The sequence below is a fragment of the Narcine bancroftii genome, chromosome 7 (assembly GCF_036971445.1).
Source record: "Narcine bancroftii isolate sNarBan1 chromosome 7, sNarBan1.hap1, whole genome shotgun sequence".
Classification (NCBI taxonomy): domain Eukaryota; kingdom Metazoa; phylum Chordata; class Chondrichthyes; order Torpediniformes; family Narcinidae; genus Narcine; species Narcine bancroftii.
This window is the reverse complement of record NC_091475.1, coordinates 183,178,493-183,205,482: the sequence shown is the minus strand read 5'-3', so window position 1 is coordinate 183,205,482 and position 26,990 is coordinate 183,178,493. Positions and strand designations below refer to the sequence as shown.

The 26,990-nt window shown below is 45.3% G+C and overlaps 1 protein-coding gene across 2 annotated transcripts in view; it reads left to right on the top strand.

Annotated features, from left to right (window-relative positions):
* The window catches only part of LOC138739480 (probable tRNA methyltransferase 9B), a 78,020-nt gene that overhangs the window by 1,603 nt on the left and 49,427 nt on the right, over positions 1 to 26,990 (top strand). Inside the window, exons 2-3 of one of the 2 annotated variants that reach the window (XM_069891646.1) lie at positions 16,428 to 16,472; positions 23,023 to 23,229. In XM_069891646.1, the coding sequence (XP_069747747.1) occupies positions 23,076 to 23,229 (154 nt within the window). In that variant the 5' untranslated portion in view covers positions 16,428 to 16,472; positions 23,023 to 23,075. The remainder of the gene's footprint in view (positions 1 to 16,427; positions 16,473 to 23,022; positions 23,230 to 26,990) is intronic. The other variant, XM_069891647.1, reaches the window with a different exon arrangement.

Genomic DNA, 26,990 nt, shown 5'->3' with positions numbered 1-26,990 from the left:
TAATAATCCCCTCCTTTTTCCATTCTCCAATCCTCTGGTACCTCCCGTGGCTAGGGAGGACAAAGCTATCTTAGCAGCAGGGGCATTTCTAAGGGAAGCTCGAAACAGTTAGATACTCAAAACCTAAAATCATAAATGGCTTTGATGCTTTACTACCCAATGAGCAGGACATCTTTTATGCTTGCTTTGAAAAGGAGAATTCAAGAATATCGATGAGAATCCCTGCAGAAGCTGGTGACCCTGTGATATCTCTGAGGCCAAAATCAGAACATCTTTCAAGAGGTGAACCTTTTCAAGGTGTCAAGCCCTGATGGTATAACTGGCAGGATATTGAAAATCTGTGCCAACCAACCTGCTGGAGTGCTCACACACATCTTCAATCTCTCATTGCTGCAGTCGGAGGTTCTCACCTGGTTCAAAATGGGATCAATCATAGTGGTGCCCAAGATGAGCAGAGTGAGCTACCTCAATGACTATCACCCAATAGCACTCATATCTACAAAGATGAAATACTTTGAGAGATTAGTCATGGCCAGAATGAACTCAGCTAAGTAAACACGTAGACCTACTGCAATTTGCCTACCGCTACAATCGCTCCACAGCAGATGCAATCTCACTGGCTCTCAACTCAGCCTTGAATCACCTAGACAACAGCAATACGTACATTAGACTACTTTTCATCAATTGCAGTGTGTCTTTCAATGCCCTCATCCCCTCAGTACTGGTCAGCCAGCTTCAAAACCTGGGCTTCTGCAACTGGATCCTTGCTTGCATGATCAGTGCGATTTGGTAACAACGCCTCCTCCTCTCTGACAATTGACACAGGCAAACCTCCGTAATGCAGGCTAAGTTCACTACTCTCTACACCCATGACTAGGCACAATTAAAATGCCATCTACAAATTTGCCGATGATACCACAGTCGTCTGCAGAATCACAGGTAATGAGGAAGCGAACAGGAGTGAGATGGACCAGCTAGTTGAGTAGTGTCATGACAGCAACCTTGTATTTAACCTTAGCAAAACTAAGGAACTGATTGTGAACTTCGGGAAGGAGAAACCAGGAAAACACCAACCAATCCTCATTGAGCGTCAGCAGTGGAAAGGGTAAAGAACTTTAAATTCTTGGGTGTCATCATCTCTGACGAATTGTCCAGGAGCCTTCATGACAATGCAATCATGAAGATGGATCGCCAGTGGCTATACTTGTCAGGAGTTTGAGAAGATTTGATACTTACTTTCTCTTGCACCAATTTATTTATTTTTAAAATGCAATTTATAGCAAATTTTGCACGTGAAGCTGCTACAAAACAACGAATTTTGTAACACATCATGACAGTAAATTCTTATTCTGAAGATCATTGCCAATGCCCCACCAATCTCTTCACTAACTTCCGGTTGTAACCTGGGCTATATCTCATCCAGTCCCAGGGACTTATCAATCCTAATGTTTTTAAGAAGATTTAGCATCTCCTCTTTCTTAACCTCAACATGCTCCAGCACATAAGCTTGTTCTATACTGACCTCACCTTGACCAAGGACCCTCCCTTTCTCTGGTGAACTCTGAAGCAAAGTAATCATTTAGGACTTCCCCCTACCTCCTCTGCCTTCAGGCACATGTTGCTCCTACCGTCACTCTCGTTATCCTCTTGTTCTTGTATGCATAGAGCGCCTTAGTATTTTCCTGAATCCTACTTGCCAAGGCTTTATTGTACCCCCTTCTAGCTCTCCTAAGTTTTAAGTTCTGTCCTGGCTAACCACATAATTCTCATGAGCCCTTTGTCTTTTGCTTCCTGAATCTTATGTATACTTTCTTCGTCCTCTTAACTACTGTAGTTGCCTCACTTGTGCTGTCATCCACGGTTCCCTTATCCTATCATCTTTTCCCTGTCTCAGTGGGACAAACCTATACAGAACCCTGCACAAGTGGTCCCAAAACATCATCTGCATTACTGCTGTGCATTTCTCTGAGAACACCTGGTCCCAATTTACTCTCCCTAGTTCCTGCCTAATCACATCATAATTAGCCCTTCCTCAATTAAACTATTTACATTTTGTCTGCTTTTATCTTTGTCCAATGCAGTGATCTCTCCTTTCCTGTTTATGACTTCTGCCCATATTGACTCAGTAGACAATCCTTCCATAATGTCCTCCCTTTCTGCAGCTGAGATATTATCCCCGATTAGTATTGCTACTCTTTTCCCCTCCCCCTTCCTTTACCTCCCATCCTGTCCCTTTTAAAACATCTAAACCCTGATACCTGCATCAGCCATGTCTCTGTAATTCCACATACTGATTCATTCTCTAAATTAGTGGTTCGCATCCTTTTACCTTCCACTAACTTATGGTGCTCTGTGGTTAGTAAGGGATTACTTGAGATGGATATTAGGATGGATGTTAGAAAAAGCTTGAGAACCATTGCTCTAAATTCCTCTCCCTTATTCTTAATACATCTTGAATTGAAATAAATACATTTTCAAACCCTCCGTCTAACTACATTTATGCTTCCTCCACTGCCTGTCCTTCCTCACAAACTCACAACACATTGCATCAACCTTTCCACCAACCGCTCTACTCTCTGCTCTCATATTCTAGTTCCCATCCCCCGCCAAGCTGATTTTAAACCCTTCCCAAGATATTGGTCCCCCTCCTGATCAGGTGCAACCCATCCTTTTTGTACATGTTGTACCTTTCCCAGAGAGTTCCCAATGACCCACAACTCGAAACCTCTGCCCCCCACACAAATTCTTCAGCCATGCATTCATCTGTCATAACTTCCTATTCCTGCCTTCATTGGCACATGGCGCAGGCAGCAATCTAGAGATACCACCTTTGAGGTCCTGCTTTTTAGCTTCCTTCCTATGTTACAAGATCAAACCAGCAACCACAAAGAAGGCATATCACACAGGGGTAAAGATGAACAATTACTTTATTAACACAAAATTCACCTTCAAACTTTAATTCAAAATCCCCCCCTTTTATAACAATGCCCACTGGTTACATTGCAAATCTCTATAACAGTGTAAAACTAATAAATTCCCCAGCCTAAATATAACATATGTAATCAAAGTCTAAGCTACACTTCCAATCAGCCCACAGAAAAACTTAGACACAAAACAAACACACAAGACTCACAAAACTTCAATCTCAACTGAAGCAAAGATCATAAACAAAATTCAGTTTGTTTGGTAAACTGAAGCCAAAATGTCTGAGAGCGAGAGAGAGCACAAAATTCGAAGTTGTCTTGTGTTGTTTGCAGAGAGAGGAACAACTGGCTTGGTCCGTATCCTTCTGGCTGCCTTCAGAATGTTCATCCTTATTGAAATCCTAACATTCTAAACTGTCCTCCAGACCATGACTCATGCTCTGGGCCTTCTTCCACTCCACAGCACCCCCAGTGGTGGTTTATCATCCAAGTCCAGATATTTTTAGATCATTTTTCTGCACATGTGCAGTCCTTCTCCCACTTTCTCAGCAGTCCACTTTCACCTTGGCTCTCTAAGGCAAACTGTCACTTTTTAACATAAAACCACACAACACATAGGCCAATACACAACACAGAACTCTAACACTAACTCCCTATATTCCCTCTTCAGGAGCTCATTCCAATTCCTATCCATGTCATAGGCACCAATGTGGACCATATATGGCTGCTCAGCCTCCTGCTTGAGAATGCTGTGGACTCTAGCTGAAACATCCCTGACTCTGGTACCTCGGAGGCTGCATACCATCTGGTAGTCTCGATCTTATTCACAGAACTTCCTATCTGTTTCCCTAACTATTGAATCCCCAATCATTATGGCTTTTCTCTTCTTCCCTTCTGAACCAAAGGGCCAGATTCTGTGCCAGACCCCTGACCACTAACACTTGTCTTTCATAGATTGTTCCCCCAGCAGTTTCCAACACAGTTGCGGTGCGCTATCAAACAGAAGCAAACACACAAAAATAAAGTCTGATCTACAAGCTTTATTTAACATAAAACTTCCACAGAACTGGCTGTGAGAACGCTGTTGCAAGCTCTGAAGCTCTCTTCAAAGGGCTGGATTGCAGAGGGTGATTGACAGCCGACCAGGTGGGGCTTGGTCCATTCAGATCGGTTGATTGACAGCCGGCCAGGTGTTGCCTTGGCCCCCATGCTCTTCTGCAGGTACAGAGGTCTCCCCCTGCAGTAGGCTGGTGGTGTACCACCACATTCACCCCCTTCTTTAAAATTGTCCTGGGGGAGTGGGAGGAGGGTGCAGTCTATGATCTACTCAGAGCCCCAAAACATATATACATTATGTACAGGTTTAGATAGTCTGACAGCCGTCGGAGTCTCTGCGGCCGTCACTGGATTGGCTTCTGGTCACAGGTTGGTGAGGGTATGCGGGGGTTGGGGGCCGGAGCAGCTGGCGTGCAGCGTGGAGGGGGCACCGGGGTTGAGTTGTGTGTGATATATTGGATGGGTGGGAGGACAGGTTCGTCCCCCACGGTTGTAGTGAGTCCTTGGTGCACAATGAGGTGGTGAGTGTCCCATAGCTGTCCGGGGTTGGGTGGTGTGTCAGACCAACGTGGTCTAGGGCTGGAGGATGCTGTGCTGTGGCGGGTGCTCCTGCTGGTGCCAGATCCCTGGTTGAGATGGTGTCCTCCCTGCTGCTGCTGAACCTAACATAGGCGCAGTTGTGGTTCACGTGTCTACGCAGGAGCACCGGTCCCGGGGATGTGAGCCATGCTGGGAGAAATGTTCCCGACACTGATTTCCTGGTGAATGAAATCAGGCTTTCGTGAGGGGTCTTGTTGGTAGCCATGCATAGGAGTGACCTAATGGCATGGAGTGCCTCGGGGAGGGCATCCTGCCAGTATTCTACAGACTACCCCTTTGACTTGAGGGCCAGGAGGACTGCCTTCCAGATTACCCCATTCTCACGTTCCACTTTTTGTAACTAGTCTTGCAATTAGTTGTGATGCCCTATTCTGTCAGGTGCTGGCGCAGTTCCTCACTCATGAAGCTAGACCCTCAGTTGCTGTGGATAAATGCGGGTTAGCCGAACATGGTGAAGATCTGTGTCAGTGCCCTGATAACGATGGCCATGGAGGTGTCTGGGCAAGGGATGGCAAAAGGGAAGCAGGAGTACTCATCTATGACCGTGAGGAAATAGACGTTCAGATTTGTGGAAGGCAGGGGCCCCTTGATGTCCATGCCGAGGCACTTGAAGGGCCGAGTGGCCTTTACAACATGAGCCTGGGGCGGGTGGAAGAAGTGAGGTTTGCATTCTGTGCAGACCTGGCATGCCCCGGTCATGATCCTGACGGTCCCTGATGGTGTACGGGAGGTTCCGGGACGATGAAATGGTATAAGCGGGTGACACCCGGATGGCAGAGGGACTCGTCCAGCTGGGTGTACCGGTTGATGGTCTGGATGTAATCTATGACTATCCTCGGACTGCTGCTCCCTTTGACCACCAGGACTTGGGCTCTCCATGAGCTGTTGCTGGGCTATGATATCTTCCGCCAGAAGCCGCCACACCTCTGCCCTGATGAAGTCTCTGTCCGCGGCACAATAGCACCTAGTTCTGGTGGCTATTAGCTTGCAATCTGGCATGAGGTGTGAGAGGAGAGCGGAAGGGGCGATGCGCAGAGTGGAGAGGCCGCAGGTGGACCGGGGCTGGTTGGATGGTGCGCTGTGGAGCATGAATGGGCTTGGGGGCCCCCGAAAGTAAGGGTGATGCTTTGCAGATAGCATTGGAACTCTAAGCCCAGGAGGACTGGGACGTAGAGTTTGGGCATGACCAGGAGCCTGAACCTGGTATATATCTCTGCCCCCCCCCACCATCGATTAGGCATTTCATTACCTGCTCATTGATTTTGATATCCATCGTGAAGCGCCCGAGCCCATGGGTGGATGTCCCTGGTTAGGGTGGTGGCTGCTTGGACTATCTTGGGGTCCGAGTCATGGTTCCCTGATGGTGGAGGTGAGTCGTGCTTGTTGGCATCCTCTGCAGGCGTTGGGAGAGGTGAGTGTCGACTGATGGTGCTCTCTGTTGGCGTGGGGTGCGGTGGTTAGCGGCGTCCGGAGGTGTGTGGTGCGTCGGTACAGTGGCTTGGTCAGCGCTTGTGTTTATCACGTCATCATCGTCGGTACCATCTTCGTTGTAGGCTTGGGAGGGTCCGGGTGGTGGTGGCGCCTGCACTTGACCAGCCCAAGATGGCGGCGCTGCATGGGAGTGAGAGGCATGGCTGGTCTTCCCCGGCTGCGCTGGTTGTGCAGGGCGATGTCATCACGGGCGGCGGAAGTGACATCATTCTGTGGATCGAAAGTGAAGTTGTTGTAGTTTGTGCTGGCGAGGGCAGGTCTGGACGCATGGCGGGCACACGGCGATCGTTGCCGGCAAGGCCGCAAGTTGGACTCCCAGAGTTGGGGAGGCCGGAATTAGCTACGGGGGCAATGGTGTTGCCCGGCAATCGCACATGGTGGGCATCAAGAGGGAGGGGGGCAGGTCGTAGAGGGCCGCTGAGCTGCTGGCAGGTTTTGAGAGGCATGCTTCGGTAAAGTGGCCTTTCTTGCCTCATCTCGAACAGTAATGGTTTCTGGCCGGGCAGTTTTGGCATGATCGACGATCAGACCCACTCTGGAACCCACAGAACTTACAAGGGTGCTGGACACCCGCAGCAGCGATTTTTGTCCACAGTCTTGTCTAGGGCCACAGCAGCCATCTGTGTTGACCATGTGGAAGCCTGGAGTTAAAGGCTTCGGTGTGCAGGGCTGCTGCTTCCAGGGTTCGGACTACCTCCACTGTTTTGGCCAGGGAGTAGGTATTGTCCTCTAGCAGCTTCTGCCTGATGGCTCTCACACGTAGCACTCGGATATAGGCATCTCTGATCAGTCTCTCAACCTCACTTTCATTTACCACGGGTTCAGCCAGACAAGGTCGGGCTAACTCACGCAGGGCTCCCAGGTTGGACTCAGCTGTCTCCCCGGGTAGCTAGGTACGAATACTTAGTAAGTACCTTGCAAAGACCGCACTCATGGGAGGTTTATACGTGGTCTTGAGGGTGTTCATCGCTTCCAAGTACCCAGTGCAGTCTTTGAGTGCCTGGAAGGCTTGGGGACCCAGCTTTGATCGGAGTAAAACGAGCCTTTTTCGGTTGGAGTCCAGGATGTTGTTGGCGTGTGCCTTGATGATTGCTTTGACCTTGTGCTTCCAGATCTCGAAGCGTGCTTGTACTTCTGGGTGGTGTAGGTCGATTTTGTGGCCCCTGACGCTCAGGGCCTTTTCCATACCACATTTGTCCTCACTGTCAATCACACAAATAACTCGTGCCTCAACTTGTATTAATACAGTGATTACAGCAAAGGATATAGATAACCCTCACTGCAAACAGAATGTCAGCTACATGTGACCTATTGATTGTTGCTTCTTGCTGCATGTTTTGTGGAGATAGATACTGTCTGATTAACTGAGCATTTTTAAAAATTTCATATTTCCAGCATTTATTGTTTTGGTTTTGAACTTTGTTGACTTTTATGTATTGTCGCAAAACCTGCCTCACTCTGCATTGGATGAGAAAATAATTAAGCTAAAACCACTTCTATGATGTGAACATTTTTAAGCTCACCTGAAGCAATTTGTTTTTTTCACTAATTAATTGCTTGAATTTATTTTGAAATGGGGAATGTTGGTGAGCTTACTTTAGTGCTTTCCACCAAAACTTATGTCAACACTCGACTATATGAGTTCTAAGTGTAGACTTTAGTTTATTTGGAAAATGCTGTGGGCCATCAGATTTTTTTTAAAAAACCAGCCCATAATTGCATCAGGCAGAGAACTGAGGACTTTTTACGTATATCTTGCCATTAGTAAGGTATTGGAAAGAGCAAGCAGTCAAATTCATGAATGTATCATCAAACCCCAAGGTGGCCTCCTCCCTCACAATCACCCAGTACGTCCATGACTGCTGCTGTCCTGTCAGTATATCACTGACATAATAATAAAAGACCTTGGTGAAAATTCAGAAATCCAAGAGACCTTCTGTGATCTGCCAACAGCTAGACTCCCTCCCTGCATCTCTGAGGAGGTATATCAGATGGAGCTCAAAAAAGATAAGAACATCCTTAAATTTTGGCTGATGGAACACGACGCTTGTGACCCAGATGCAGGTTATCAATGTCACATGACAACCACCTGTCTCATTGAGCAAGCAATTGGTATGTACTTCAGCTCCAGATATATCCTTCTATATACACTAGTCAGGGTTCTGAGAATAATTGAACTGCATTCTGCACACCATAGCACCACATCATGAGTTGGAACTGCAGGAGGTTCATGGTAGTGAGCATAGGAGGTTCTTTGGGTTATAAAAAAAGCAAGTTAAGGATTTTTAAAAAAGACCACGGTATAAACAGCCCAAAGTATAACTCAATGTGGAATGCTCTGGAACAGAATTAGATGGTTTCTTTACAATTAAAGCTACACATTATGGACACGTCCAAACTCTTCCACTGCACAGATCAGATTAAAGCTCTTTTCACATGCAGTAGAAAATGAATAATTAGAAACTAAAGGAATGAGAATAAGGTTTTATGAGGGTCCTCAATTATGCCAGATAAACATAAAAGCCAAGAATGAAACGTGCAGATGTCTAAGTGTGGATTGGATAATCCATGTTTGCTTTCTTGGTCAGCATGTCCTGTTATAGTGCAACATTGAAATGAATGACCTCTTTCAAGGAGTTTCAGGCCATCTTGGTAATGCTACAAGCCCAGAGGAACCCAAAACCCAGCAGCAATAGATATTCACCAAGACAAATGGTTACTTAAACAAAAGTTGCTTTTAATTATCTTTAAACATGAAAATAGAATCAAACTTTAACTTATTTCTAACTTACTTAACCCCCCTTCTAATTCTAAGCACATGTGAATGTGATGTGTGTGTAAGTTCAGAAAAGTTCTTTGGTTCACAGTTCAATCTCACTTCTCATTCCTCCAAGTTCTTTGGTTGCAGGCAATTCTCATGGTGTGCACAAAATTTAACATTTATAAAGTTCACCAGGTGCTTGAAAGGTAAATGGTTATCACTCAGGAAAGTTCTTGTCAGTTTTCAGAGAGAGATTTGATATTCTAGGACATCCACAACTGATTCCTTTTAAATCAGCCACTCCAGTGAAACTTACCCCTTCAGGATTCTCCAGATGATAACCTCTTTCATCTGGTCATCACAGAGTTCCTTATTGTTTCTCTTATTCCAAGTGAAACACTAGACAGCCAGTCCTCTCCTCCTGAATGAACCACAAGGTCTTTGACAAAGCCATTTTCCAGTCGGGCTTGCCAACTTGTACTGTTCTAGTCCCAGTTACTTCTGCTGGCTGCAACACTGCCGTGTTTTCTCTCCTCTTTCTCTCTCTTCTCTCTCTCTCTCTCTCTCTCTCTCCCCCATCCCCCCTCTCCCTGTCCCCCCTCTCCCTGTCCCCCCTCTCCCTGTCCCCCCTCTCCCCGTCCCCCCTCTCCCCGTCCCCCCTCTCCCCGTCCCCCCTCTCCCCGTCCCCCCTCTCCCCGTCCCCCCTCCCCCCGTCCCCCCTCTCCCCGTCCCCCCTCTCCCCGTCCCCCCTCTCCCCGTCCCCCCTCTCCCCGTCCCCCCTCTCCCCGTCCCCCCTCTCCCCGTCCCCCCTCTCACCGTCCCCCCTCTCCCCGTCCCCCCTCTCCCCGTCCCCCCTCTCCCCGTCCCCCCTCTCCCCGTCCCCCTCTCCCCGTCCCCCTCTCCCCGTCCCCCTCTCCCCGTCCCCCCTCTCCCCGTCCCCCCTCTCCCCGTCCCCCCTCTCCCCGTCCCCCCTCTCCCCGTCCCCCCTCTCCCCGTCCCCCCTCTCCCCGTCCCCCCTCTCCCCGTCCCCCCTCTCCCCGTCCCCCCTCTCCCCGTCCCCCCTCTCCCCGTCCCCCCTCTCCCCGTCCCCCCTCTCCCCGTCCCCCCTCTCCCCGTCCCCCCTCTCCCCGTCCCCCCTCTCCCCGTCCCCCCTCTCCCCGTCCCCCCTCTCCCCGTCCCCCCTCTCCCCGTCCCCCCTCTCCCCGTCCCCCCTCTCCCCGTCCCCCCTCTCCCCGTCCCCCCTCTCCCCGTCCCCCCTCTCCCCGTCCCCCCTCTCCCCGTCCCCCCTCTCCCCGTCCCCCCTCTCCCCGTCCCCCCTCTCCCCGTCCCCCCTCTCCCCGTCCCCCCTCTCCCCGTCCCCCCTCTCCCCGTCCCCCCTCTCCCCGTCCCCCCTCTCCCCGTCCCCCCTCTCCCCGTCCCCCCTCTCCCCGTCCCCCCCCTCCCCGTCCCCCCCCTCCCCGTCCCCCCCCTCCCCGTCCCCCCCCTCCCCGTCCCCCCCCTCCCCGTCCCCCCCCTCCCCGTCCCCCCCCTCCCCGTCCCCCCCCTCCCCGTCCCCCCCCTCCCCGTCCCCCCCCTCCCCGTCCCCCCTCTCCCCGTCCCCCCTCTCCCCGTCCCCCCTCTCCCCGTCCCCCCTCTCCCCGTCCCCCCTCTCCCCGTCCCCCCTCTCCCCGTCCCCCCTCTCCCCGTCCCCCCTCTCCCCGTCCCCCCTCTCCCCGTCCCCCCTCTCCCCGTCCCCCCTCTCCCCGTCCCCCCTCTCCCCGTCCCCCCTCTCCCCCTCTCCCCCTCTCCCCCTCTCCCCCTCTCCCCCTCTCCCCCTCTCCCCCTCTCCCCCTCTCCCCCTCTCCCCCTCTCCCCCTCTCCCCCTCTCCCCGTCCCCCCTCTCCCCGTCCCCCCTCTCCCCGTCCCCCCTCTCCCCGTCCCCCCCTCTTCCCCCATTCCTCATTATGTTATCTATTAATATCAACCATATTTGTATCTTTCCACATACTAGCAATACATTTTCTCGCTACGGATAAAGCTAAATATACAAAAGCAAGCTGAAACTTATCTAAATCCAAGCCTTTCAGAGGTTGCAAACTACCCAATAAAAATACTATTGGATCTAAAACTATTTTAATCTTATACAGATATTCTAAAAATGATTGAATTTTCTTCCAAAAAGATTGTATATGTATGCATGATCAAACAGCATGAAAAAAAGTTCCAACCGTATCACCACATCTAAAACACAAATCTGATTCATTAAAACCATATTTTTAAAATTTTTCTGGTGTCAAATATAATTGATGTAAAAAATTGTAATTATTCATTCCATTGTCACTGTAGACAATTTGAGAAATTCCTGTCTTGCAAAGATCACTTTCATATATTTGATCACACAAGCAGCAGACGTCAAATATAATTGATGTAAAGGATCAAATATATGAAAGTGATCTTTGCAAGACAGGAATTTCTCAAATTGTCTACAGTGACAATGGACCATGCTACAGCTGTAGAGAATTTCAGAACTTTGCAGAAGAGCATGATTTTTGACATGTGACTTCAAGTCCTCTGCATCCACAAATGGTAAAACAAGAGAAAAGTTCACATTGTTAAAGAGGTGCTCAAGAAAGCACTAGACAGTGGCTCAGATCCTTTTCTAGCTCTATTGAGTTACAGAGCTTCACCACTTAAACATGGGATGTCACTCAATAAGCTTCTGATGGGACATAGAATACGCACCACACTTTCCTACTCTGCAGATCCAAACAAGATGTTGAATGGAACCATAAGTGTCTGTAATGGAGACAAAAAGCAAACGATGACAAGTCAGCAAGAAGCTTAGGGTCACTGGCACAACATGACACAGTGAGACTCAGAGATTCCAACACTTGGGACAAAAAAGCTTCTATTCTGGAGGAAGTAAATCCACACTGTCAGAAGAGGATGGTCAAATACTGAGGAGGAATCGAAAGAGCCTGCTGAAAATGCAAGAGACACTGAATGAACAGACAAATGCAGAGGATCCAACCTACACAGCAACAGAGGCAACACCACTAGTGCTGGACAGTAGTGGTCCAGCAGAGCCGACATAAGCACCTCTGTTAAGAAGATCCACATGCATTATCAAAGCACCTGACAGTCTGAATCTCTAAAAGAAAAAGAACTGCACACTTAAAATGTTTGTGCTGCTGATGTTTGTGTTTTCATTTATGTTGAACTTTAAATTGAAATGAATACTATATTAGTGTGTCATGCTATTAGATTAAACATGTCATGGAAAGGGGATGTAATGATAGGGTGCTAATCCTGACCACTGGAGGGAGTTGGAGACGGGTTGTTGCAGCTGGGAGTAGATTCAAAATGGATGCCTCCACAAGGTCGTGAGTTCTAAAGCTAATAATGATAGTTGTTATAAAAGAACCCAAGTTTCTTTATTACAATAAAAGAAACATCATTCTTTGCTTCAGTATTTTTTTCCAAAATGTGTTTATTAAGCATCAAAAACAACTTTGTACATTTTATACAGATGTACCTTGTCCTTTTTGTTTGGACAGAAAAACAGCATGCATGTACAGAAATGTTCACATACACCCTCAGATACATGTCCAGAGCCCCTAATCCCTCACCACCTTGGCACCTTTGCTGATAGTATCATCAGTATATTACTGATTTGTTCTGGTACAGCTGTCTCACAGATAGTCTTTTACTCCAAAATTCAGGAAAATAACACATAAAGGGTTTCTATGTATGGACAGATTTTCCAGTGGACCCTCTTAATGTGTGTTTGATTTTCTCCAGTTTAATAAAGAAACTGATATCCTTAATCCATTGTGTAATAGAGAGACCCCCCCCCCTCTCAGATTTCTAGTGTAATATGATTAGATGCTTGGCTAATAGGGATGTCTGCAGGGAATTTAGGGAGTTGTGGAAGATTCCAAATATTGCAGTCAACAGGCAGGGTTGCAAATTGATATGGAGTAGCGGATAGTGCAATGCTGTTACAACGCCAGCATTCGGTTCAAATCCCTCACTCTCTGTAAGGAGTTTGTACATTCTTCCCATGTTAGTGTGGGTTTTTTCCCAGGGCTCTGATTTCCTTCCACCATTCAAAATATACCAGAGATTGTAGGTCAGTTAGGTGCATTTGGGTGGCACGAGCTCATGGGCTGTAAGAGCCTGTTACCATGCTATATGTAAAAAAAATATATATTTTGGATAGTGTGCTTAAAAACTCCCCTCCAGAACTCTTGTATATTGGGGCATTGATAAAACATCTGACTTGAGTGGCAAGGGGAGCCATTACACCTGTTGTATTTGTCCTCTATTTCAGGATAAATGGCTGCCAGTTTGGATTTATAAAAGTGAACTCTGGAACTGAATAAGTCTCAATTGAGTGCAGGAGGTGGCAGAACAAATTCTCTCAATAGCTTCCCAGTTTAGGAACCATAAGGATTGCCAAGTCCCTGAGACCAGATAAGATGTATCCTCAGATTTCTACAAGATGCAAGAGGCCAGATTGTATGGGCATTGGTATCATCCCTGGTCACAGGGGAGGTACTGGAGGGCTGGAGAATGGTTAATGTAATCCACTTGTTTTTACAAAAGGTAATAGGATGAATCCTGGGAATTATAGACTAGTAAGTCTTTCATCAGTGTTTGGCAAACTATTGGAGATGACTCTAGAGGACAGGAGTTATGAGCATTTAGAGAGAAACATTGTCTTCTTGGGATAGTCAGTATAGCTTTGTGCGGATTAGGTCATGCCTTACAAACTTAATTGAGTTTTTTTTGAGGAAGTGTCAAAATAAATTGATGAAGCTAGGGCGGTAGATGTAGTTTACATGGATTTTAGTTAGGCATTTGACAAATTCTGAAAGTCATGGGATCCTTGAAATTTTGGTTGTTTGGAGTCAGAATTTCGTTGCCTCCAGAAATGAGAGGGGAGTATTCTGCCTGGAGGAGATCAGTGACTAGTGTAGTTCTGCAGGGATCTGTTCTGTGACATGTGATATTTGTGGGTTTTTATAATTTGCCTGGATTTATATTGTGTACATCTACAGGGAAAGCTGCCATTGGAGGGCAGCAGCAATCATCACCACCCAGCATGCACTCTGTTCTCGCTGCTGCCATCAGAAAAGAGGTATAGGTGCCACAAGACTCGCACCACTTGGTTCAAGAACAGCTGCTACCCCTCCACTATCAGATTCCTCAACGACGAACTCAGAGACTCATTTAAGGCCTCATACTTGTGCACTTTATTGATTTTCTTCTGTTCTGTCTGAATTGCACAGTCAGTTTGTTTACATTCATTATCTGTTGACAGTTCTTTACATTTTTTACATGTTTATACCATGTACAGTTTATTTTATGCACGACCAATTAGTGGTAATTCTGCCATGCCTGCAGGAAAAAGGAATCTCAAGGTTGCTTGTGATGTTATGTATGTACTTTGACAATAAATCTGAAATCTGAAGAAGTGGGAGGATGGGACAGTAAGCATGGAGATGACCAGAAGGTGGATAGTGTTGAATGTTATCTTAGGTTATAACAGGATATAGACATCATGCAGAGTTGGGTGGAGAAGTGGCAGATGGAGTGTAATCTGGGTAAGTGTGAAGTGATACATTTTGGAAGGTTGAACTTGAAGGTGAAGTACATGCTTAATGGCAGGATTCTTAACAGTGTAGAAGAACAGAAGGACCTTGGGGTCCAAATCTATAGATCTCTCAAGGTTTCCCACAGGTTGATAGAATTGTTAAAAAGGCTTATGGTATGCTGACCTTCTTTTGTCGGGGAATTGAGTTCAAAATGTGTGAGGTAATGTTGCAACACTATAAAATTCTGGTTAGACTACATTTGGAATATTGTGTTTGGTTCTATTTGCCTCAATACAGGAAGGATGTGGAAGCTTTGGAGATTTACCAGGATGTTGCCTGGATTGGAGAATGTGTCTTATGAAGCAAGGCTAACCGAGCTCGGACTTTTCTCTTTAGAACGAAGAAGGATGAGAGATGACTTAATTAAGGTGTATAAGATTATGAGAGCACATGCACACACACACTCAGTGACAAGCATAGAGAAAAGTGTCCAACTGATAACACAGCCTTGTTTGACATCTTGAGTACTTAGACTGTAGCATCACAGCTTGGTTGGCATCATGTTTTTTTTAAAAAGTTCAGATCAAAGTTCTGATTTTTTGTCAGAGTACATGCGTGACATCGCATACAACCCTGAGATTCATTTTCCTGTGGGCCAGGCAGAGTTTCTACTTATCAGTAATACAGAAAACTGTACTCAAAAAAAGCTATGTATACAAAAGAGAGAAATGGAAACAAAGAAAAATGGAAACAAACAGACTGGGCAATACAAAAAAATAAATATTCAGTAATAAATAATGAGTAAGGTGTGGGTCCTTAAATTAATCTGTGATTGAGTTTGTCATTGAGAAGTCTGATGGTGGAAGGGTTGCAGCTTTTCCTGAATGTGGTGGTGTGAGTCTTGTGGGACCTATTACCTCTTTTCTCATGGCAGCAGCGAGAACAGAGCAGGCTGGGTGGTGTGGATCCTTGATGTTTGCTGCTGCTCTCTGATAGCAGCGCTCCCTGTAGATCAGTGGTTCTCAACCTTTTTCTTTCCACTCACATGCCACTTTAAGTAATCCCTATGCCATTGGTGCTCTGTGATTAGTAAGGGATTGCTTAAGGTGGTATGTGAGTGGGAAAGAAGGTTGAGAATCACTGCTCAAGACCCAATTGTTACTGAAATATTTTGCTTGAGAACAATTGTCATTGGTCCATTTCTTTTAGAGTTACAAAACCATGCATGTAACTAGTCAATTAGGTATGATTAAATCAGTGGTTTTCAAACTTTTTCTTTCCACCCACATACCACTTTAAGCAATCCCTTACTAATCATAGAGCACTGATGGCATAGGGAATACTTAAAGTGATATGTGAGAGGAAAGAAAAAGGTTGTGAACCACTGTTGCAGATGTTCTCAATAGTGAGTGGGGGGGGGGGTTACCCATGATATCCTGGGCTATGTCCACTACCTTTTGGAGGGCTTTATGCTCGGGGGTATTGGTGTCCCCATATCAGACCATGATCCAGCCAGTCAGCACACTTTGCACCACACATCTGTAGAAATTTGCCAGGGTTTCTGGTTTCATATCAAACCTCCTCAAACTCCTGAGGAAGTTGAGATGCTGACATGCCTTTTTTCACAATGCCATTAGTGTGTTGGGTCCAGGAAACATCCTCTGAGATGGTGACTCTTAAGAACTGAAATTTGCTCACCCTTTCTACCTCTAGTCCCCCAATAATCATTGAATTGTAGACTTCTGGCTTTCTCATTTTTAGATGGTGTTGTTGTACCAAGTCACACAGTCATAGTTGTATAGCGAGTAGAGCAGGGGGTTAAGAATACAGCCCTGTGGTGCTACAGTACTGATGGAGATTCTGGAGGAGATGTTCTTACCAATCCTCACTGATTATGGTCTGGAGGTGAGGAAATCCATGATCCAATTACACAGTGGGGTGTAACTTATAGAAATATGTCACTAATTCAAAGGGCAGCCTTTATTCAACTGCATTCATATTCTCTCGTGTTTCCAGGTCGAGAATCCACAAAATACTATGTTTCCAAGTCCCTTTAAGCAGGTAAGTTGTAATCGACAGTACCATTTCCATGTAAAGTCAGTGTTTAAGAAAACATGAATGTGCATACTGCAGATATTTATGAATTTCATGTTCTTCACTGGACTCCAATGTTTCCAATACAAAGGAAAATTAAAATTTCCCTTTGAATGAAAATCCAACATCTGCACTTACAGTACCAAATATGTGGCAGTCCTTTGCAAAATTAAACACAGGAGTCCTGTTGAATGGTTCTGACCCAAAATGTCAAAAATATTTTTCTGCCAACGATGTTGCTTAATTTGTTGAGTTCTTCTAGGTTTTTTTGCTCCAGATTCCAACATCAACAGCCTCTTTGTCTTCAATGAACAAAGAACTGTGGTTTGTTTGAACTGCATGAACTATTGCAGAAATCCATTTTAACATTGTGCAAAACTGACTTGATGTGAACTCTGCATCCTGATCATTCAACAATTATTACGATATAATGTAAATTTTTCTGCAAGGAAGGAAAAGGAAGACAATTTTATTTTAATCATTGGACTAGTTTTGATGAAATGATTATTTTTGTTCACAAGTCTATAATAGTTCAACTGAGATGCATCTGGTCTGACTAGTCAATCTGAAGGAGAATGGGTAAAGAAAGGATACAATATTTTAGAAACAAAATATTTCTTGAAATTTGAAAAAAATTCAGTTTGCAAAGAAAAATGATAAAGTATTATTTTGAATTCAAGCCCTCAACATAAATGGTAGTTTAAGTGGTTTAAAGCTGCGATCTGTTCTCTAATGGCAGTGCTACCGCTGGTGCAGACATTTGGGGTGTGGAGACACAGCACCCCCACAGTGTCTTATCCCCAAGTCCTAATCTGGTGGTTCTGAGCAGACTTTAAACAGGCTGTTAAAATCCTGTGATTGTGTGTTCTGAGCCCAAGATGGCAGTGCCTGTGCTCAGCAGCGGCCATGAGGGGATGCACACTTCAGGGAGCTGTGGATTGGCGCAGGGCACCAGTAACGTGGTGAACACCCCCATCAAGAAAAAGAAGCAGTGGAGATGACACAAAAGACAGTGACCATGGTGGCAAACCAGCGAGGATCTCTGTAGCTGAAGGACACATACAGGTGACATGTTGTTGGCGATTTACAGGCGAGAAACTCAGAAAGGCTGCGGGCTGCTGGTGACTTAAGGTCAAAGGACTCACACCTAGGTGTGGGCTGCTGGAGACTGACTTATGAGAACCAAATATTGGAACCTGGATTCAAGAGCCTGCTGAGGGCAAGAAGAGCTTCCAGAGTGCCCTGGGTGCTGAAAGCTACCTCATCGTTGGGAGATTTGTATCTGGGCTTGGATTGCCAATGGTTTGAACTGAACTGGACTCTTGTGCGGCTGCAGAGGCTGTGGGAGCACTGGAGGCGAATCCACTGACACTCAGTGACTCTGGTGGGACTCTCTTTTGCTTCTCTTACTCTGACTGTAAGGGGGACTGGACAATGTTTGCCTTATGGTAAACTAAAGGCAATTGTGTAATAGATTTCTGTTTTGATACATGACAATCAATAGTATCTAAATGTGCAATTCTAATTTGCCTTTCCAGATTTTTGTTTTGGTCATTAAAATCTACGCTGCCCATTTATACCCAAATTAACTAACATCCCCATATGTTTAGGTTGGTGAGAGGAAACCCATGCAGACAAATGGAGAACATACAAACTCCTTACAGACAGCACTGGATTTGAACCTCAGTTGCTGCAGCTGTAATAGTGTCACGCTAACTGCTAAGCTTAACCTGAAGATGTAATGTCATTTTATCAGTAATTTTGCATGCCGCAAATAATCCACCATCAGGTGGTATTTTGATTTGGGGTTTAATGTAAAAACTGATGTATTTTATTGTTTTAAATGTCATTAACCTTGCTGAAGAATAGTATTGGTGTGTGATAAGTCTGTGAAAGTCTCATTGTTCAGATACTTTCTTGTTAAATTTAGTGTTGTGTACAATAGGGTTAAATGAAGGGCTGGTACTCCAGATAAATTACTGTATTGCATCAGAAATCATTATGTAATCTCCTATGAAAAGAAAGAAAATCCAGTTTGATATTTGACTTTTTAATTATTTTTAATTTAGAGATACAGCATGATAACAGGCCCTTCCGGCCCTCGAGCTTACTGCCCAAATACACCCCTGTAACCAATTAATCTACTAACCCTGTATCTCTTTCAAATGTGGGAGGTAACTGAGCACCCAGAGGAAATCCATGCAGACACTGGTAGAATGTACAAACTCCTTAAAGACAGTGCTGGATTCTGACCCATTTTGCTGGAACTGTAAGAGTGTCGTGCTAGCCATTAATTCACTGAGTTGGTTGTAAGCTCTTAATTTGAATATTGCTCATTATTATTATCATTGTCCCACCTTTTTTATGAAAAGGAGGAACATGACAGGTATAGTGAAGTGGGTTATGGCATTGAGTAAGAGCAGTATTATTGGGGAGGAAAGAGAATGGAAGAGAGATCTGCAAATTTACTTCAATAAATTCAAGATCGAGGGATTAAGGAAGCAATTCCAGAATTGATACAAAACTGCTAATGGGAAGGGTTATGGGCAGGAAATCGCAGTTTGGTTGAGGTTACTGTTTTGGGGTGCCACACAAGCAGCAGTTTTGAGTATAATTTATGGAGGTGGCGAGACCACTCCTGATTGGAATAGTTATGTTTTGGAGAAAGAGTTTTTAGCAGCAAGATTGTGTGGATTGGGAAAAGTGTGGGATGGGTCATAGGAAAGAAAGAGGTGACAGTTGGACTTTTAAGCAGGAGTGAAGGTCAACTGAGAACTAGGAACATGATTGAGATAAACGTTGGTAATAGAGCAGATGCTGAAATAGCATACAGCTGGAGAGTGTTAGTTTGTGTGGGAGTGAGAGCATGACAGATGAATGGAGAAGCAAGAATAGAGGATTCTGGATTGTGGTAAGAAAGACTTGCATTGCTTTCTGATCAGCTGTCGTGGAGGCCAACACCAAGAAAAGTTAACTTGGAGATGGTAAGGTCTGAGGTTCAGTGTGCATTGGGAATAAAATACTGCATGGTTTAATGAGCAAAGATGATGACAATGTGAGAAATGTGTGCAGAGGGGAGAGACCATTTCTAAGCAGAATGTATGATTTTTTGTGAACACAGAGGCTGGGGGGGCTCTGCAGATCAGACAGCTTTTAACAAGAGAAATGGTTTGTCAATGTTTTGTGTCAGGAACCTTTCTCAACAGTAATGTGATAAAGGAGACAGTAAACTTGAAAAGGATGGAGGTGGAGTGTGAGGAAGGGCGAAGACATGATAGGAACAAATAATGGTGGGAGAAGTGGAGTGGGGAGATGAGTATGGGAGGAAGGTTGAAAGAAAAGCAATTATGTGAATGGGCTAGGAAAATAGAAACAAGTAACAAACTGATTGGGTGGGTCTGGTATTAAAGAGAAAAGTGCAGCTAACATCTTTGAAGAGAGGTCCTTTCAATAGTCTAATAACAGCAGGAAAGCAATGGAGTTGGGAGTAATGTATTAGGTTAAATAGGTGTATTTTTTTGTTGGCAATGAGTAGTTGGTCAGATGCTGCAGGGGTTGATGATAGACCCACAAATATTCACAATCAATATCAATGGGAGGGGAACAGGTTTGGCTTTTTTTTAATTAAAAAAATTTTTTTAGACATCCTGTCCGGTAACAGGCCATTTTGGCCCACGAGTCCGTGGCACCCAATTTACACCCCTTTAACCTACACCCCCGATATGTTTTTGAATGGTCAGAGGAAACTGGAGCCCATGGAGAAAACCCACGTAGACATGGGGAGAATGTATAAACTCTTTACAGGTAGTGAGGGATTCAAACCCCAGTCTGGTCCCAATCACTGGTGCTGCAAAGGCATTGCGCTAACCGCTATGCCAACCATGCTGTCCGATAACCAGGGGTTGAAACAAAATTGTGGAAAAGTGAAATGTGCAGAAGGCAGAGTCTGCAGAGAGATGTAGATAGGTTACTTGAGAGGGCAAGAGTTTGGGAAGTGGAATTCAATGTTGGTAAATACAAGGTAATTCACTTTGGAAGAAAAAGTAATAAATCAGGCTGTTATTTAAATAGTGAAAAATTGGAGCATGCAGAGACCTTGGAGTGTTTGCACATGGATTGCAAAAGATTGCAAAGGATAGTTTGCATGAGCAGTAGGTATCAAGAAGACAAAAGGGATGTTTGCCTTCATTGCCAGAGGGATTGAATTTAAGATCAGGGTGGTTCAGCTGCAATTGTACAGGGTACTGGTGAGGCTGCACCTGGACTACTCTGTGCAGTCTGGTCTCTTAAAAAATGATATTCTGACTTTGGAGGTGATGCATAAGAGGTTCACCAGCTTGATTCTGAATATGCGAAGGTTAGTTTTTAAGGAGAGATTGAATCACCTAGGATGATACTCATTGGTTGAGAAGAATAGAGGGGGGGTGGAATCTAGTGGAAATGTATGAAATTATGAAAGGAATAGGTAAGATGAGAGGAAGGAGGTTTCCAATGGATCTCAGGAACGTTGCCTCAGGATTTGGGGGAGCAGATTTGAGAAACCCTTCTTCCCCTGGAGAAGAGTGTATCTGTGGAATTCTCTGCAATATAATAGAGGCTGCCTTGTTGACTGTATTTAAGACCCAAATAGATGGATTTTTGAAATATTAGGGAATTAATGGTTATGGGGAATGGGCAGTAAGTGAAGCTGAGTTCATGGCCAGATTAGCTATGAAAATATTAACTGGCAGAAGAGGCTTGATAGGCCTGATGACCTACTCCTGCTCCTGTTTCTTCTATCTGTGTTTATGCAAAATTCTCTTTGAATCTGGAGGCACTTGTCTTCAAACTTGTGTATTTTCTGCCTTGCAGGAGAGGGGCAAAGTGTGTGACTGGGGTGGGAGACATGCTTTGGTATGTTGAATGCTTTCCAGAAGCAGCGAGAGGTGAAGATGGAGGGGAGGTTGGTTTCCATGATGGCCTGAGCTGCGTTCACAATTAACTGCAGTTTCTAGCAGTCTTAGGCAGAACATACGAGCTTGATTTATCCAGACCAGATATTTTCCATCGTGTACGTATAAAAATTGACAAGGTACACTAGAGATGTGCCAAATTTCCATTGGGTTCTGGGGCAGTAGAGTCGTTGATGCTCTTTATTGACCATAGTGTCAGTGTGGTTGGATAAGGACAGGTTGTTGGTTTTATTTTTGTCTAAAAACTCAAAGCATTCTGCAATTTCCCCACTTCAGCACCGTAAAATAGGGGTAGACTGTGAAGCTTCTTTCACTGATGATGTATCTTGTAGATTTTACTGTTTCAAGGATGAATGAGTGGATATTATGTTCAGTGGCAGGAATATCCATAAAGCAAACTTGCTCTCCCAGTGATCAATGAGCTTGTTTAAGTGGTGACATGATGCCAAGTGAATGTTGAATATTCCATCATGTTTTTTGGCTCATCTTTGCAAACGGTAGGAGGAGGCTTGAGTCTTGGGGTGGCAGTGATTAGTTTCCAACAAATGCGGTCATTCTCCTTTGCGTAGTTGTCAATCAAGCTATTGGTGCATGTTAGTACAGTTTGCAAAGGTGCTTTGATGCCATTTTTAATAAGCCTTTTGTTTGCCTCTTCTCTGTATCCCTTCCCTGTAAATTTGTGCAAGTCAAAATAGTTTTTAAAAAAATACAGGGCAATTCAAGCCAAAAACATGTACAGGTGAGATGTGCTCTGGGAGAAAGGTGCAAGCCAATTCTATATGACAGCAATCCCAAGATTAAGACTGGCAATATGTTTAATACTGATCAGAAATGGGTGTGATCATCTTGGCAACAACCATGTTCAGACAGAAAGCATGTCTTCTGAAACCATTTAAATAGCTGCAGTGAGAATGTGAATATATAATAAGTATTCTGATGTTAACACACAAAATTGCTGGAGAAATTCTGTCCATAGAGGGCAAAGATATATAACCAATATTTCAGGTCTGAGCCCTTCATCAAGGTATGAGCAAAAACAGGCAGGTGTCTGAATGGAAAGGCAGGGGGAGGAAAGAAGAAAGCCACAGGTGAACAAGGATAGGAGAAAAAAAGGTGAGAATTGATCAGGGGGAGGAGGTAGCTCTGCGAATGTAGAGCTGAAGGAAAGGAGACTGAGGGACAAGGGAGAGGGGTAGACAGGGCTAGGGGGTTGGGGGAGGGCTAATGGAAAGCAAAGAAGTCGATGTTAATGCCATCTTTTGGAGGGTGCACAGATAGAATATGAAGTGTTGTTTCTCCAAATTGCGAGAGCCAATTTATTCACTCATCTGCTTGCTTTTTACTCATTCCTCGATGGGCCCTGGACTGAAATGTTGGTTTTATAATCTTTGCTTCCCACGGATGCTGCAGGACCTGCTGAGTTTCACCAGCACTTTTGAGTATTAACTACAATCACAGCGTCAGCAGACTTTCCTTGTTTCATGATAAGTATTCAAAAATTTTTGAGTAAGTAACAATGTAAATGTCTTGACTTTTCTAAAGTTCTTAAAATATCTTGTTTACAGTCTTTTCTTTAAGCTTGAAGATTGAGAGTTGCGTGACAGAACACAATTTTGCCATGGACAAAGAAGCAAGCCGCTTGGAGAAGGACTATGTTCATAGTGTCTATGAGAAGATTGCCCCTTACTTCAATGATACTCGCTACAAGGCCTGGCCCAGAGTACGGCAGTTTCTTCTAGAACAAGAATCTGGCAGTCTCATTGCTGATATTGGTTAGTAAATAGTCCATTTCTGGAATTGCTTTAAGCAATAAGCTCTCTTGCTTTTATTTGAGTGTTGAGGTTGAAATTGTATTACTTGGTTCTTGAGTGTTCCTTTCCAACCTATTGAACTTTTTTTTTAGAATATAAATCTATTTTATTATGTTCACTTTAACAGATAGTGAGAACACAACTGTAGCGCTATCAATTATACCCAACAGACAGAAGTCAAGATTAATAGGCTTTAATCACTATAAACTTGCAATCATATCTTACGTGCCTGATTCCAAGGAGGGGGATTGGGCAATACTGCCTTTATTAGGGATCCCAGAGGGGGAGGAATTATAGTATCGGGGATGGGCCAACCAGTACAATGACTGAAAGACCGTGTTTCACCACAACAACACAACATTGCTAGGAGTGTGGTGGAAACTAGTATGGTTGGGGCCTTTAAAAATATGTTGGATAGGCATATGCATGTAAGAACAATAGATGATTATGGGTGTGAGATAGGACATGGTTGGATTGTTGTGGAGTAGGTTTACATAGGTCAGCACAACATTGTGGGTTTAAGGGCCTGCTCTGTGCTTTAATGTTCTATGTTCTACAAAATCTTCAGTGAAATTTCCTCAAAATTCAAATTTATTGTCAGAGTACTATAATGTACCAGGCAGGAGCAATAGAAATGAGCCCAGATGGTGTTATATTTAAAATAATATATTTAATTATTAATAAACAATAATATAACACTTTGTATCTAATTTAACAAACTTATCTAAACTAAGACTTATCTAACTTTACCCCCAACAATGCACGAATATACTGGTGAGTGTGTGGAATACTCCAAGCCACTACAGCTCAAGGCACAATTTTCAGAAGGCAGTTGAAAGTTCAGTTTCAGGAATTTACTGTTGACCTGTAGGCTTTAAATTGATGTGACGCACAGGCCTTAGATGGTGGTGACATGCAGACTTTCCATGAAATTAATAGTTCATGAAGTGGGTGAAAGAGACTAGACCAGGGGTTTATAAGTCACAAAACCTTTGAGGTACTTCCAGCAAAATGTCCTTTCTAGACGAGTGCCAACCAAAACTCCCCTCCTTTGGCATAGGGGACACAAAGCAAGTGATGCTCACAAAGCTTCCAGAACCCTTTCCGTGGGTCAGTTGAACTCAAGTGACTCTCATTCTGAGCACTATCCAAGCGCAGTAATTCTTCTGCTGACACCTATCGGTGCATGGGGCGCCTCACACTCTGCTATAGACAGTGGCAAACAGTTCACCAGCGAGAGATTCAGAGACTATGCAGCGGCGTTGGACTTCATCCACATTATCAGCAGCCCAGAGAGCCCACAGTCAAACGGGTTGGCGGAGAGAACTGTAAGAAGCGCAAAACAGCTCATGGAAATGTCACACGAGGAAAAGACAGGCGTGTTCGTCAACCTACTTAACTTGAGGATTGTCCCTCTTGATCATGTTGAGCTCGCTGGCGCAATGGTTAATGTCAAGACAGACTAGGACAACTCTACTGGTCTCAAGGAGGCTTCTGGAGCCTCAGTCAAGAAACCTGCAAGAAGTCCAGGCCCCGCTGCTGAACAGAAGGCTGGTGCAAAAGAAATGTTATGACAGAACAAGCTGACCACTGGAGCCATTGTCAAAAGGGCAGGTAATAAGAATGCAGACTCCACAGGACTACGACCGCATTGGCATAGTCAAAAGGAGTTTCCAGGATTGAAAATAGGTTTGTATTGCTGGTGCCAGACTGAGCTACTTGTTCGGCCAGCTACCCTTGATGAAGGTGCCTAGGGTGGCTAAGGTACTGTCTTCTGCCGTGTGTTTTCTTAGTTCCTCCAGCCAGGCTGAGGATATGTGGGTGACTGTTATAACCTCAAAACTGTCTTCTTTGACCTGCTGGATTGATAATTTTCTGGGGGCACATGATAAGACATTAGCAAAGTGCATCTCCTTACCACACTTGTGAACCAGAGTGATGTTGTACTTCTGGAGTCTGAGCATCGTTCACTGTAGTCTTGCTGGCGCTGCATTTATTGGTTTGTTCAGTAATGTCACCAGGGTAGGTGGTCATGACTATGTGTATGGTAATCTGCCTACCATAGTCATAGTCATGACCAGTTTTCCGTCTTGCAGGCATGCTGCACCTAGGCCAGTGGTTCTCAACCTTTTTTTTTCCACTCACATCTTTTCTTTGGCTTGGCTTCGCGGATGAAGATTTATGGAGGGGGTAAAAGTCCACGTCAGCTGCAGGCTCGATTGTGGCTGACAAGTCCGATGCGGGACAGGCAGACACGGTTGCAGCGGTTGCAGGGGAAAATTGGTTGGTTGGGGTTGGGTGTTGGGTTTTTCCTCCTTTGTCTTTTGTCAGTGAGGTGGGCTGTGCGGTCTTCTTCAAAGGAGGTTGCTGCCCGCTGAACTGTGAGGCGCCAAGATGCACGGTTTGAGGTGATATCAGCCCACTGGCGGTGGTCAATGTGGCAGGCACCAAGAGATTTCTTTAGGCAGTCCTTCTACCTCTTCTTTGGTGCACCTCTGTCACGGTGGCCAGTGGAGAGCTCGCCATATAACATGATCTTGGGAAGGCGATGGTCCTCCATTCTGGAGACGTGACCCACCCAGCGCAGCTGGATCTTCAGCAGCGTGGACTCGATGCTGTCTGCCTCTGCCATCTCGAGTACTTCGATGTTAGGGATGAAGTCGCTCCAATGAATTTTGAGGATGGAGCAGAGACAACGCTGGTGGAAGCGTTCTAGGAGCCGTACGTGATGCCGGTAGAGGACCCATGATTCGGAGCCGAACAGGAGTGTGGGTATGACAACGGCTCTGTATACGCTAATCTTTGTGAGGTTTTTCAGTTGGTTGTTTTTCCAGACTCTTTTGTGTAGTCTTCCAAAGGCGCTATTTGCCTTGGAGAGTCTGTTGTCTATCTCGTTGTCGATCCTTGCATCTGATGAAATGGTGCAGCCGAGATAGGTAAACTGGTTGACCGTTTTGAGTTTTGTGTGCCCGATGGAGATATGGGGGGGCTGGTAGTCATGGTGGGGAGCTGGCTGATGGAGGACCTCAGTTTTCTTCAGGCTGACTTCCAGGACAAACATTTTGGCAGTTTCCGCAAAACAGGACGTCAAGCGCTGAAGAGCTGGCTCTGAACGGGCAACTAAAGTGGCATCGTCTGCAAAGAGTAGTTCACGGACAAGTTTCTCTTGTGTCTTGTGTCCAAAGCCCGCTGCGCAGCTCAGACGGCAAAGTCCTCCTCAGCGACAAGATCTCCATCCTCAACCAATGGTCAGAACACTTCCAATCTCTTTTCAGTGCCAACCGCCCAGTCCAAGATTCCGCCCTGCTCCAGCTCCCTCAACAGCCCCTAAGGCTAGAGCTGGATGAGGTCCTCACCCAGGTTGAGACATATAAGGCAATTGAACAACTGAAAAGTGGCAAAGCAGCAGGTATGGATGGAATCCCCCCCAGAGGCCTGGAAGGCTGGCGGCAAAACTCTGCATGTCAAACTGCATGAGTTTTTCAAGCTTTGTTGGGACCAAGGAAAACTGCCTCAGGACCTTCGTGATGCCATCATCATCACCCTGTACAAAAACAAAGGCGAGAAATCAGACTGCTCAAACTACAGGGGAATCACGCTGCTCTCCATTGCAGGCAAAATCTTCACTAGGATTCTCCTAAATAGAATAATACCTAGTGTCGCCGAGAATATTCTCCCAGAATCACAGTGCGGCTTTCATGCAAAGAGAGGAACTACTGACA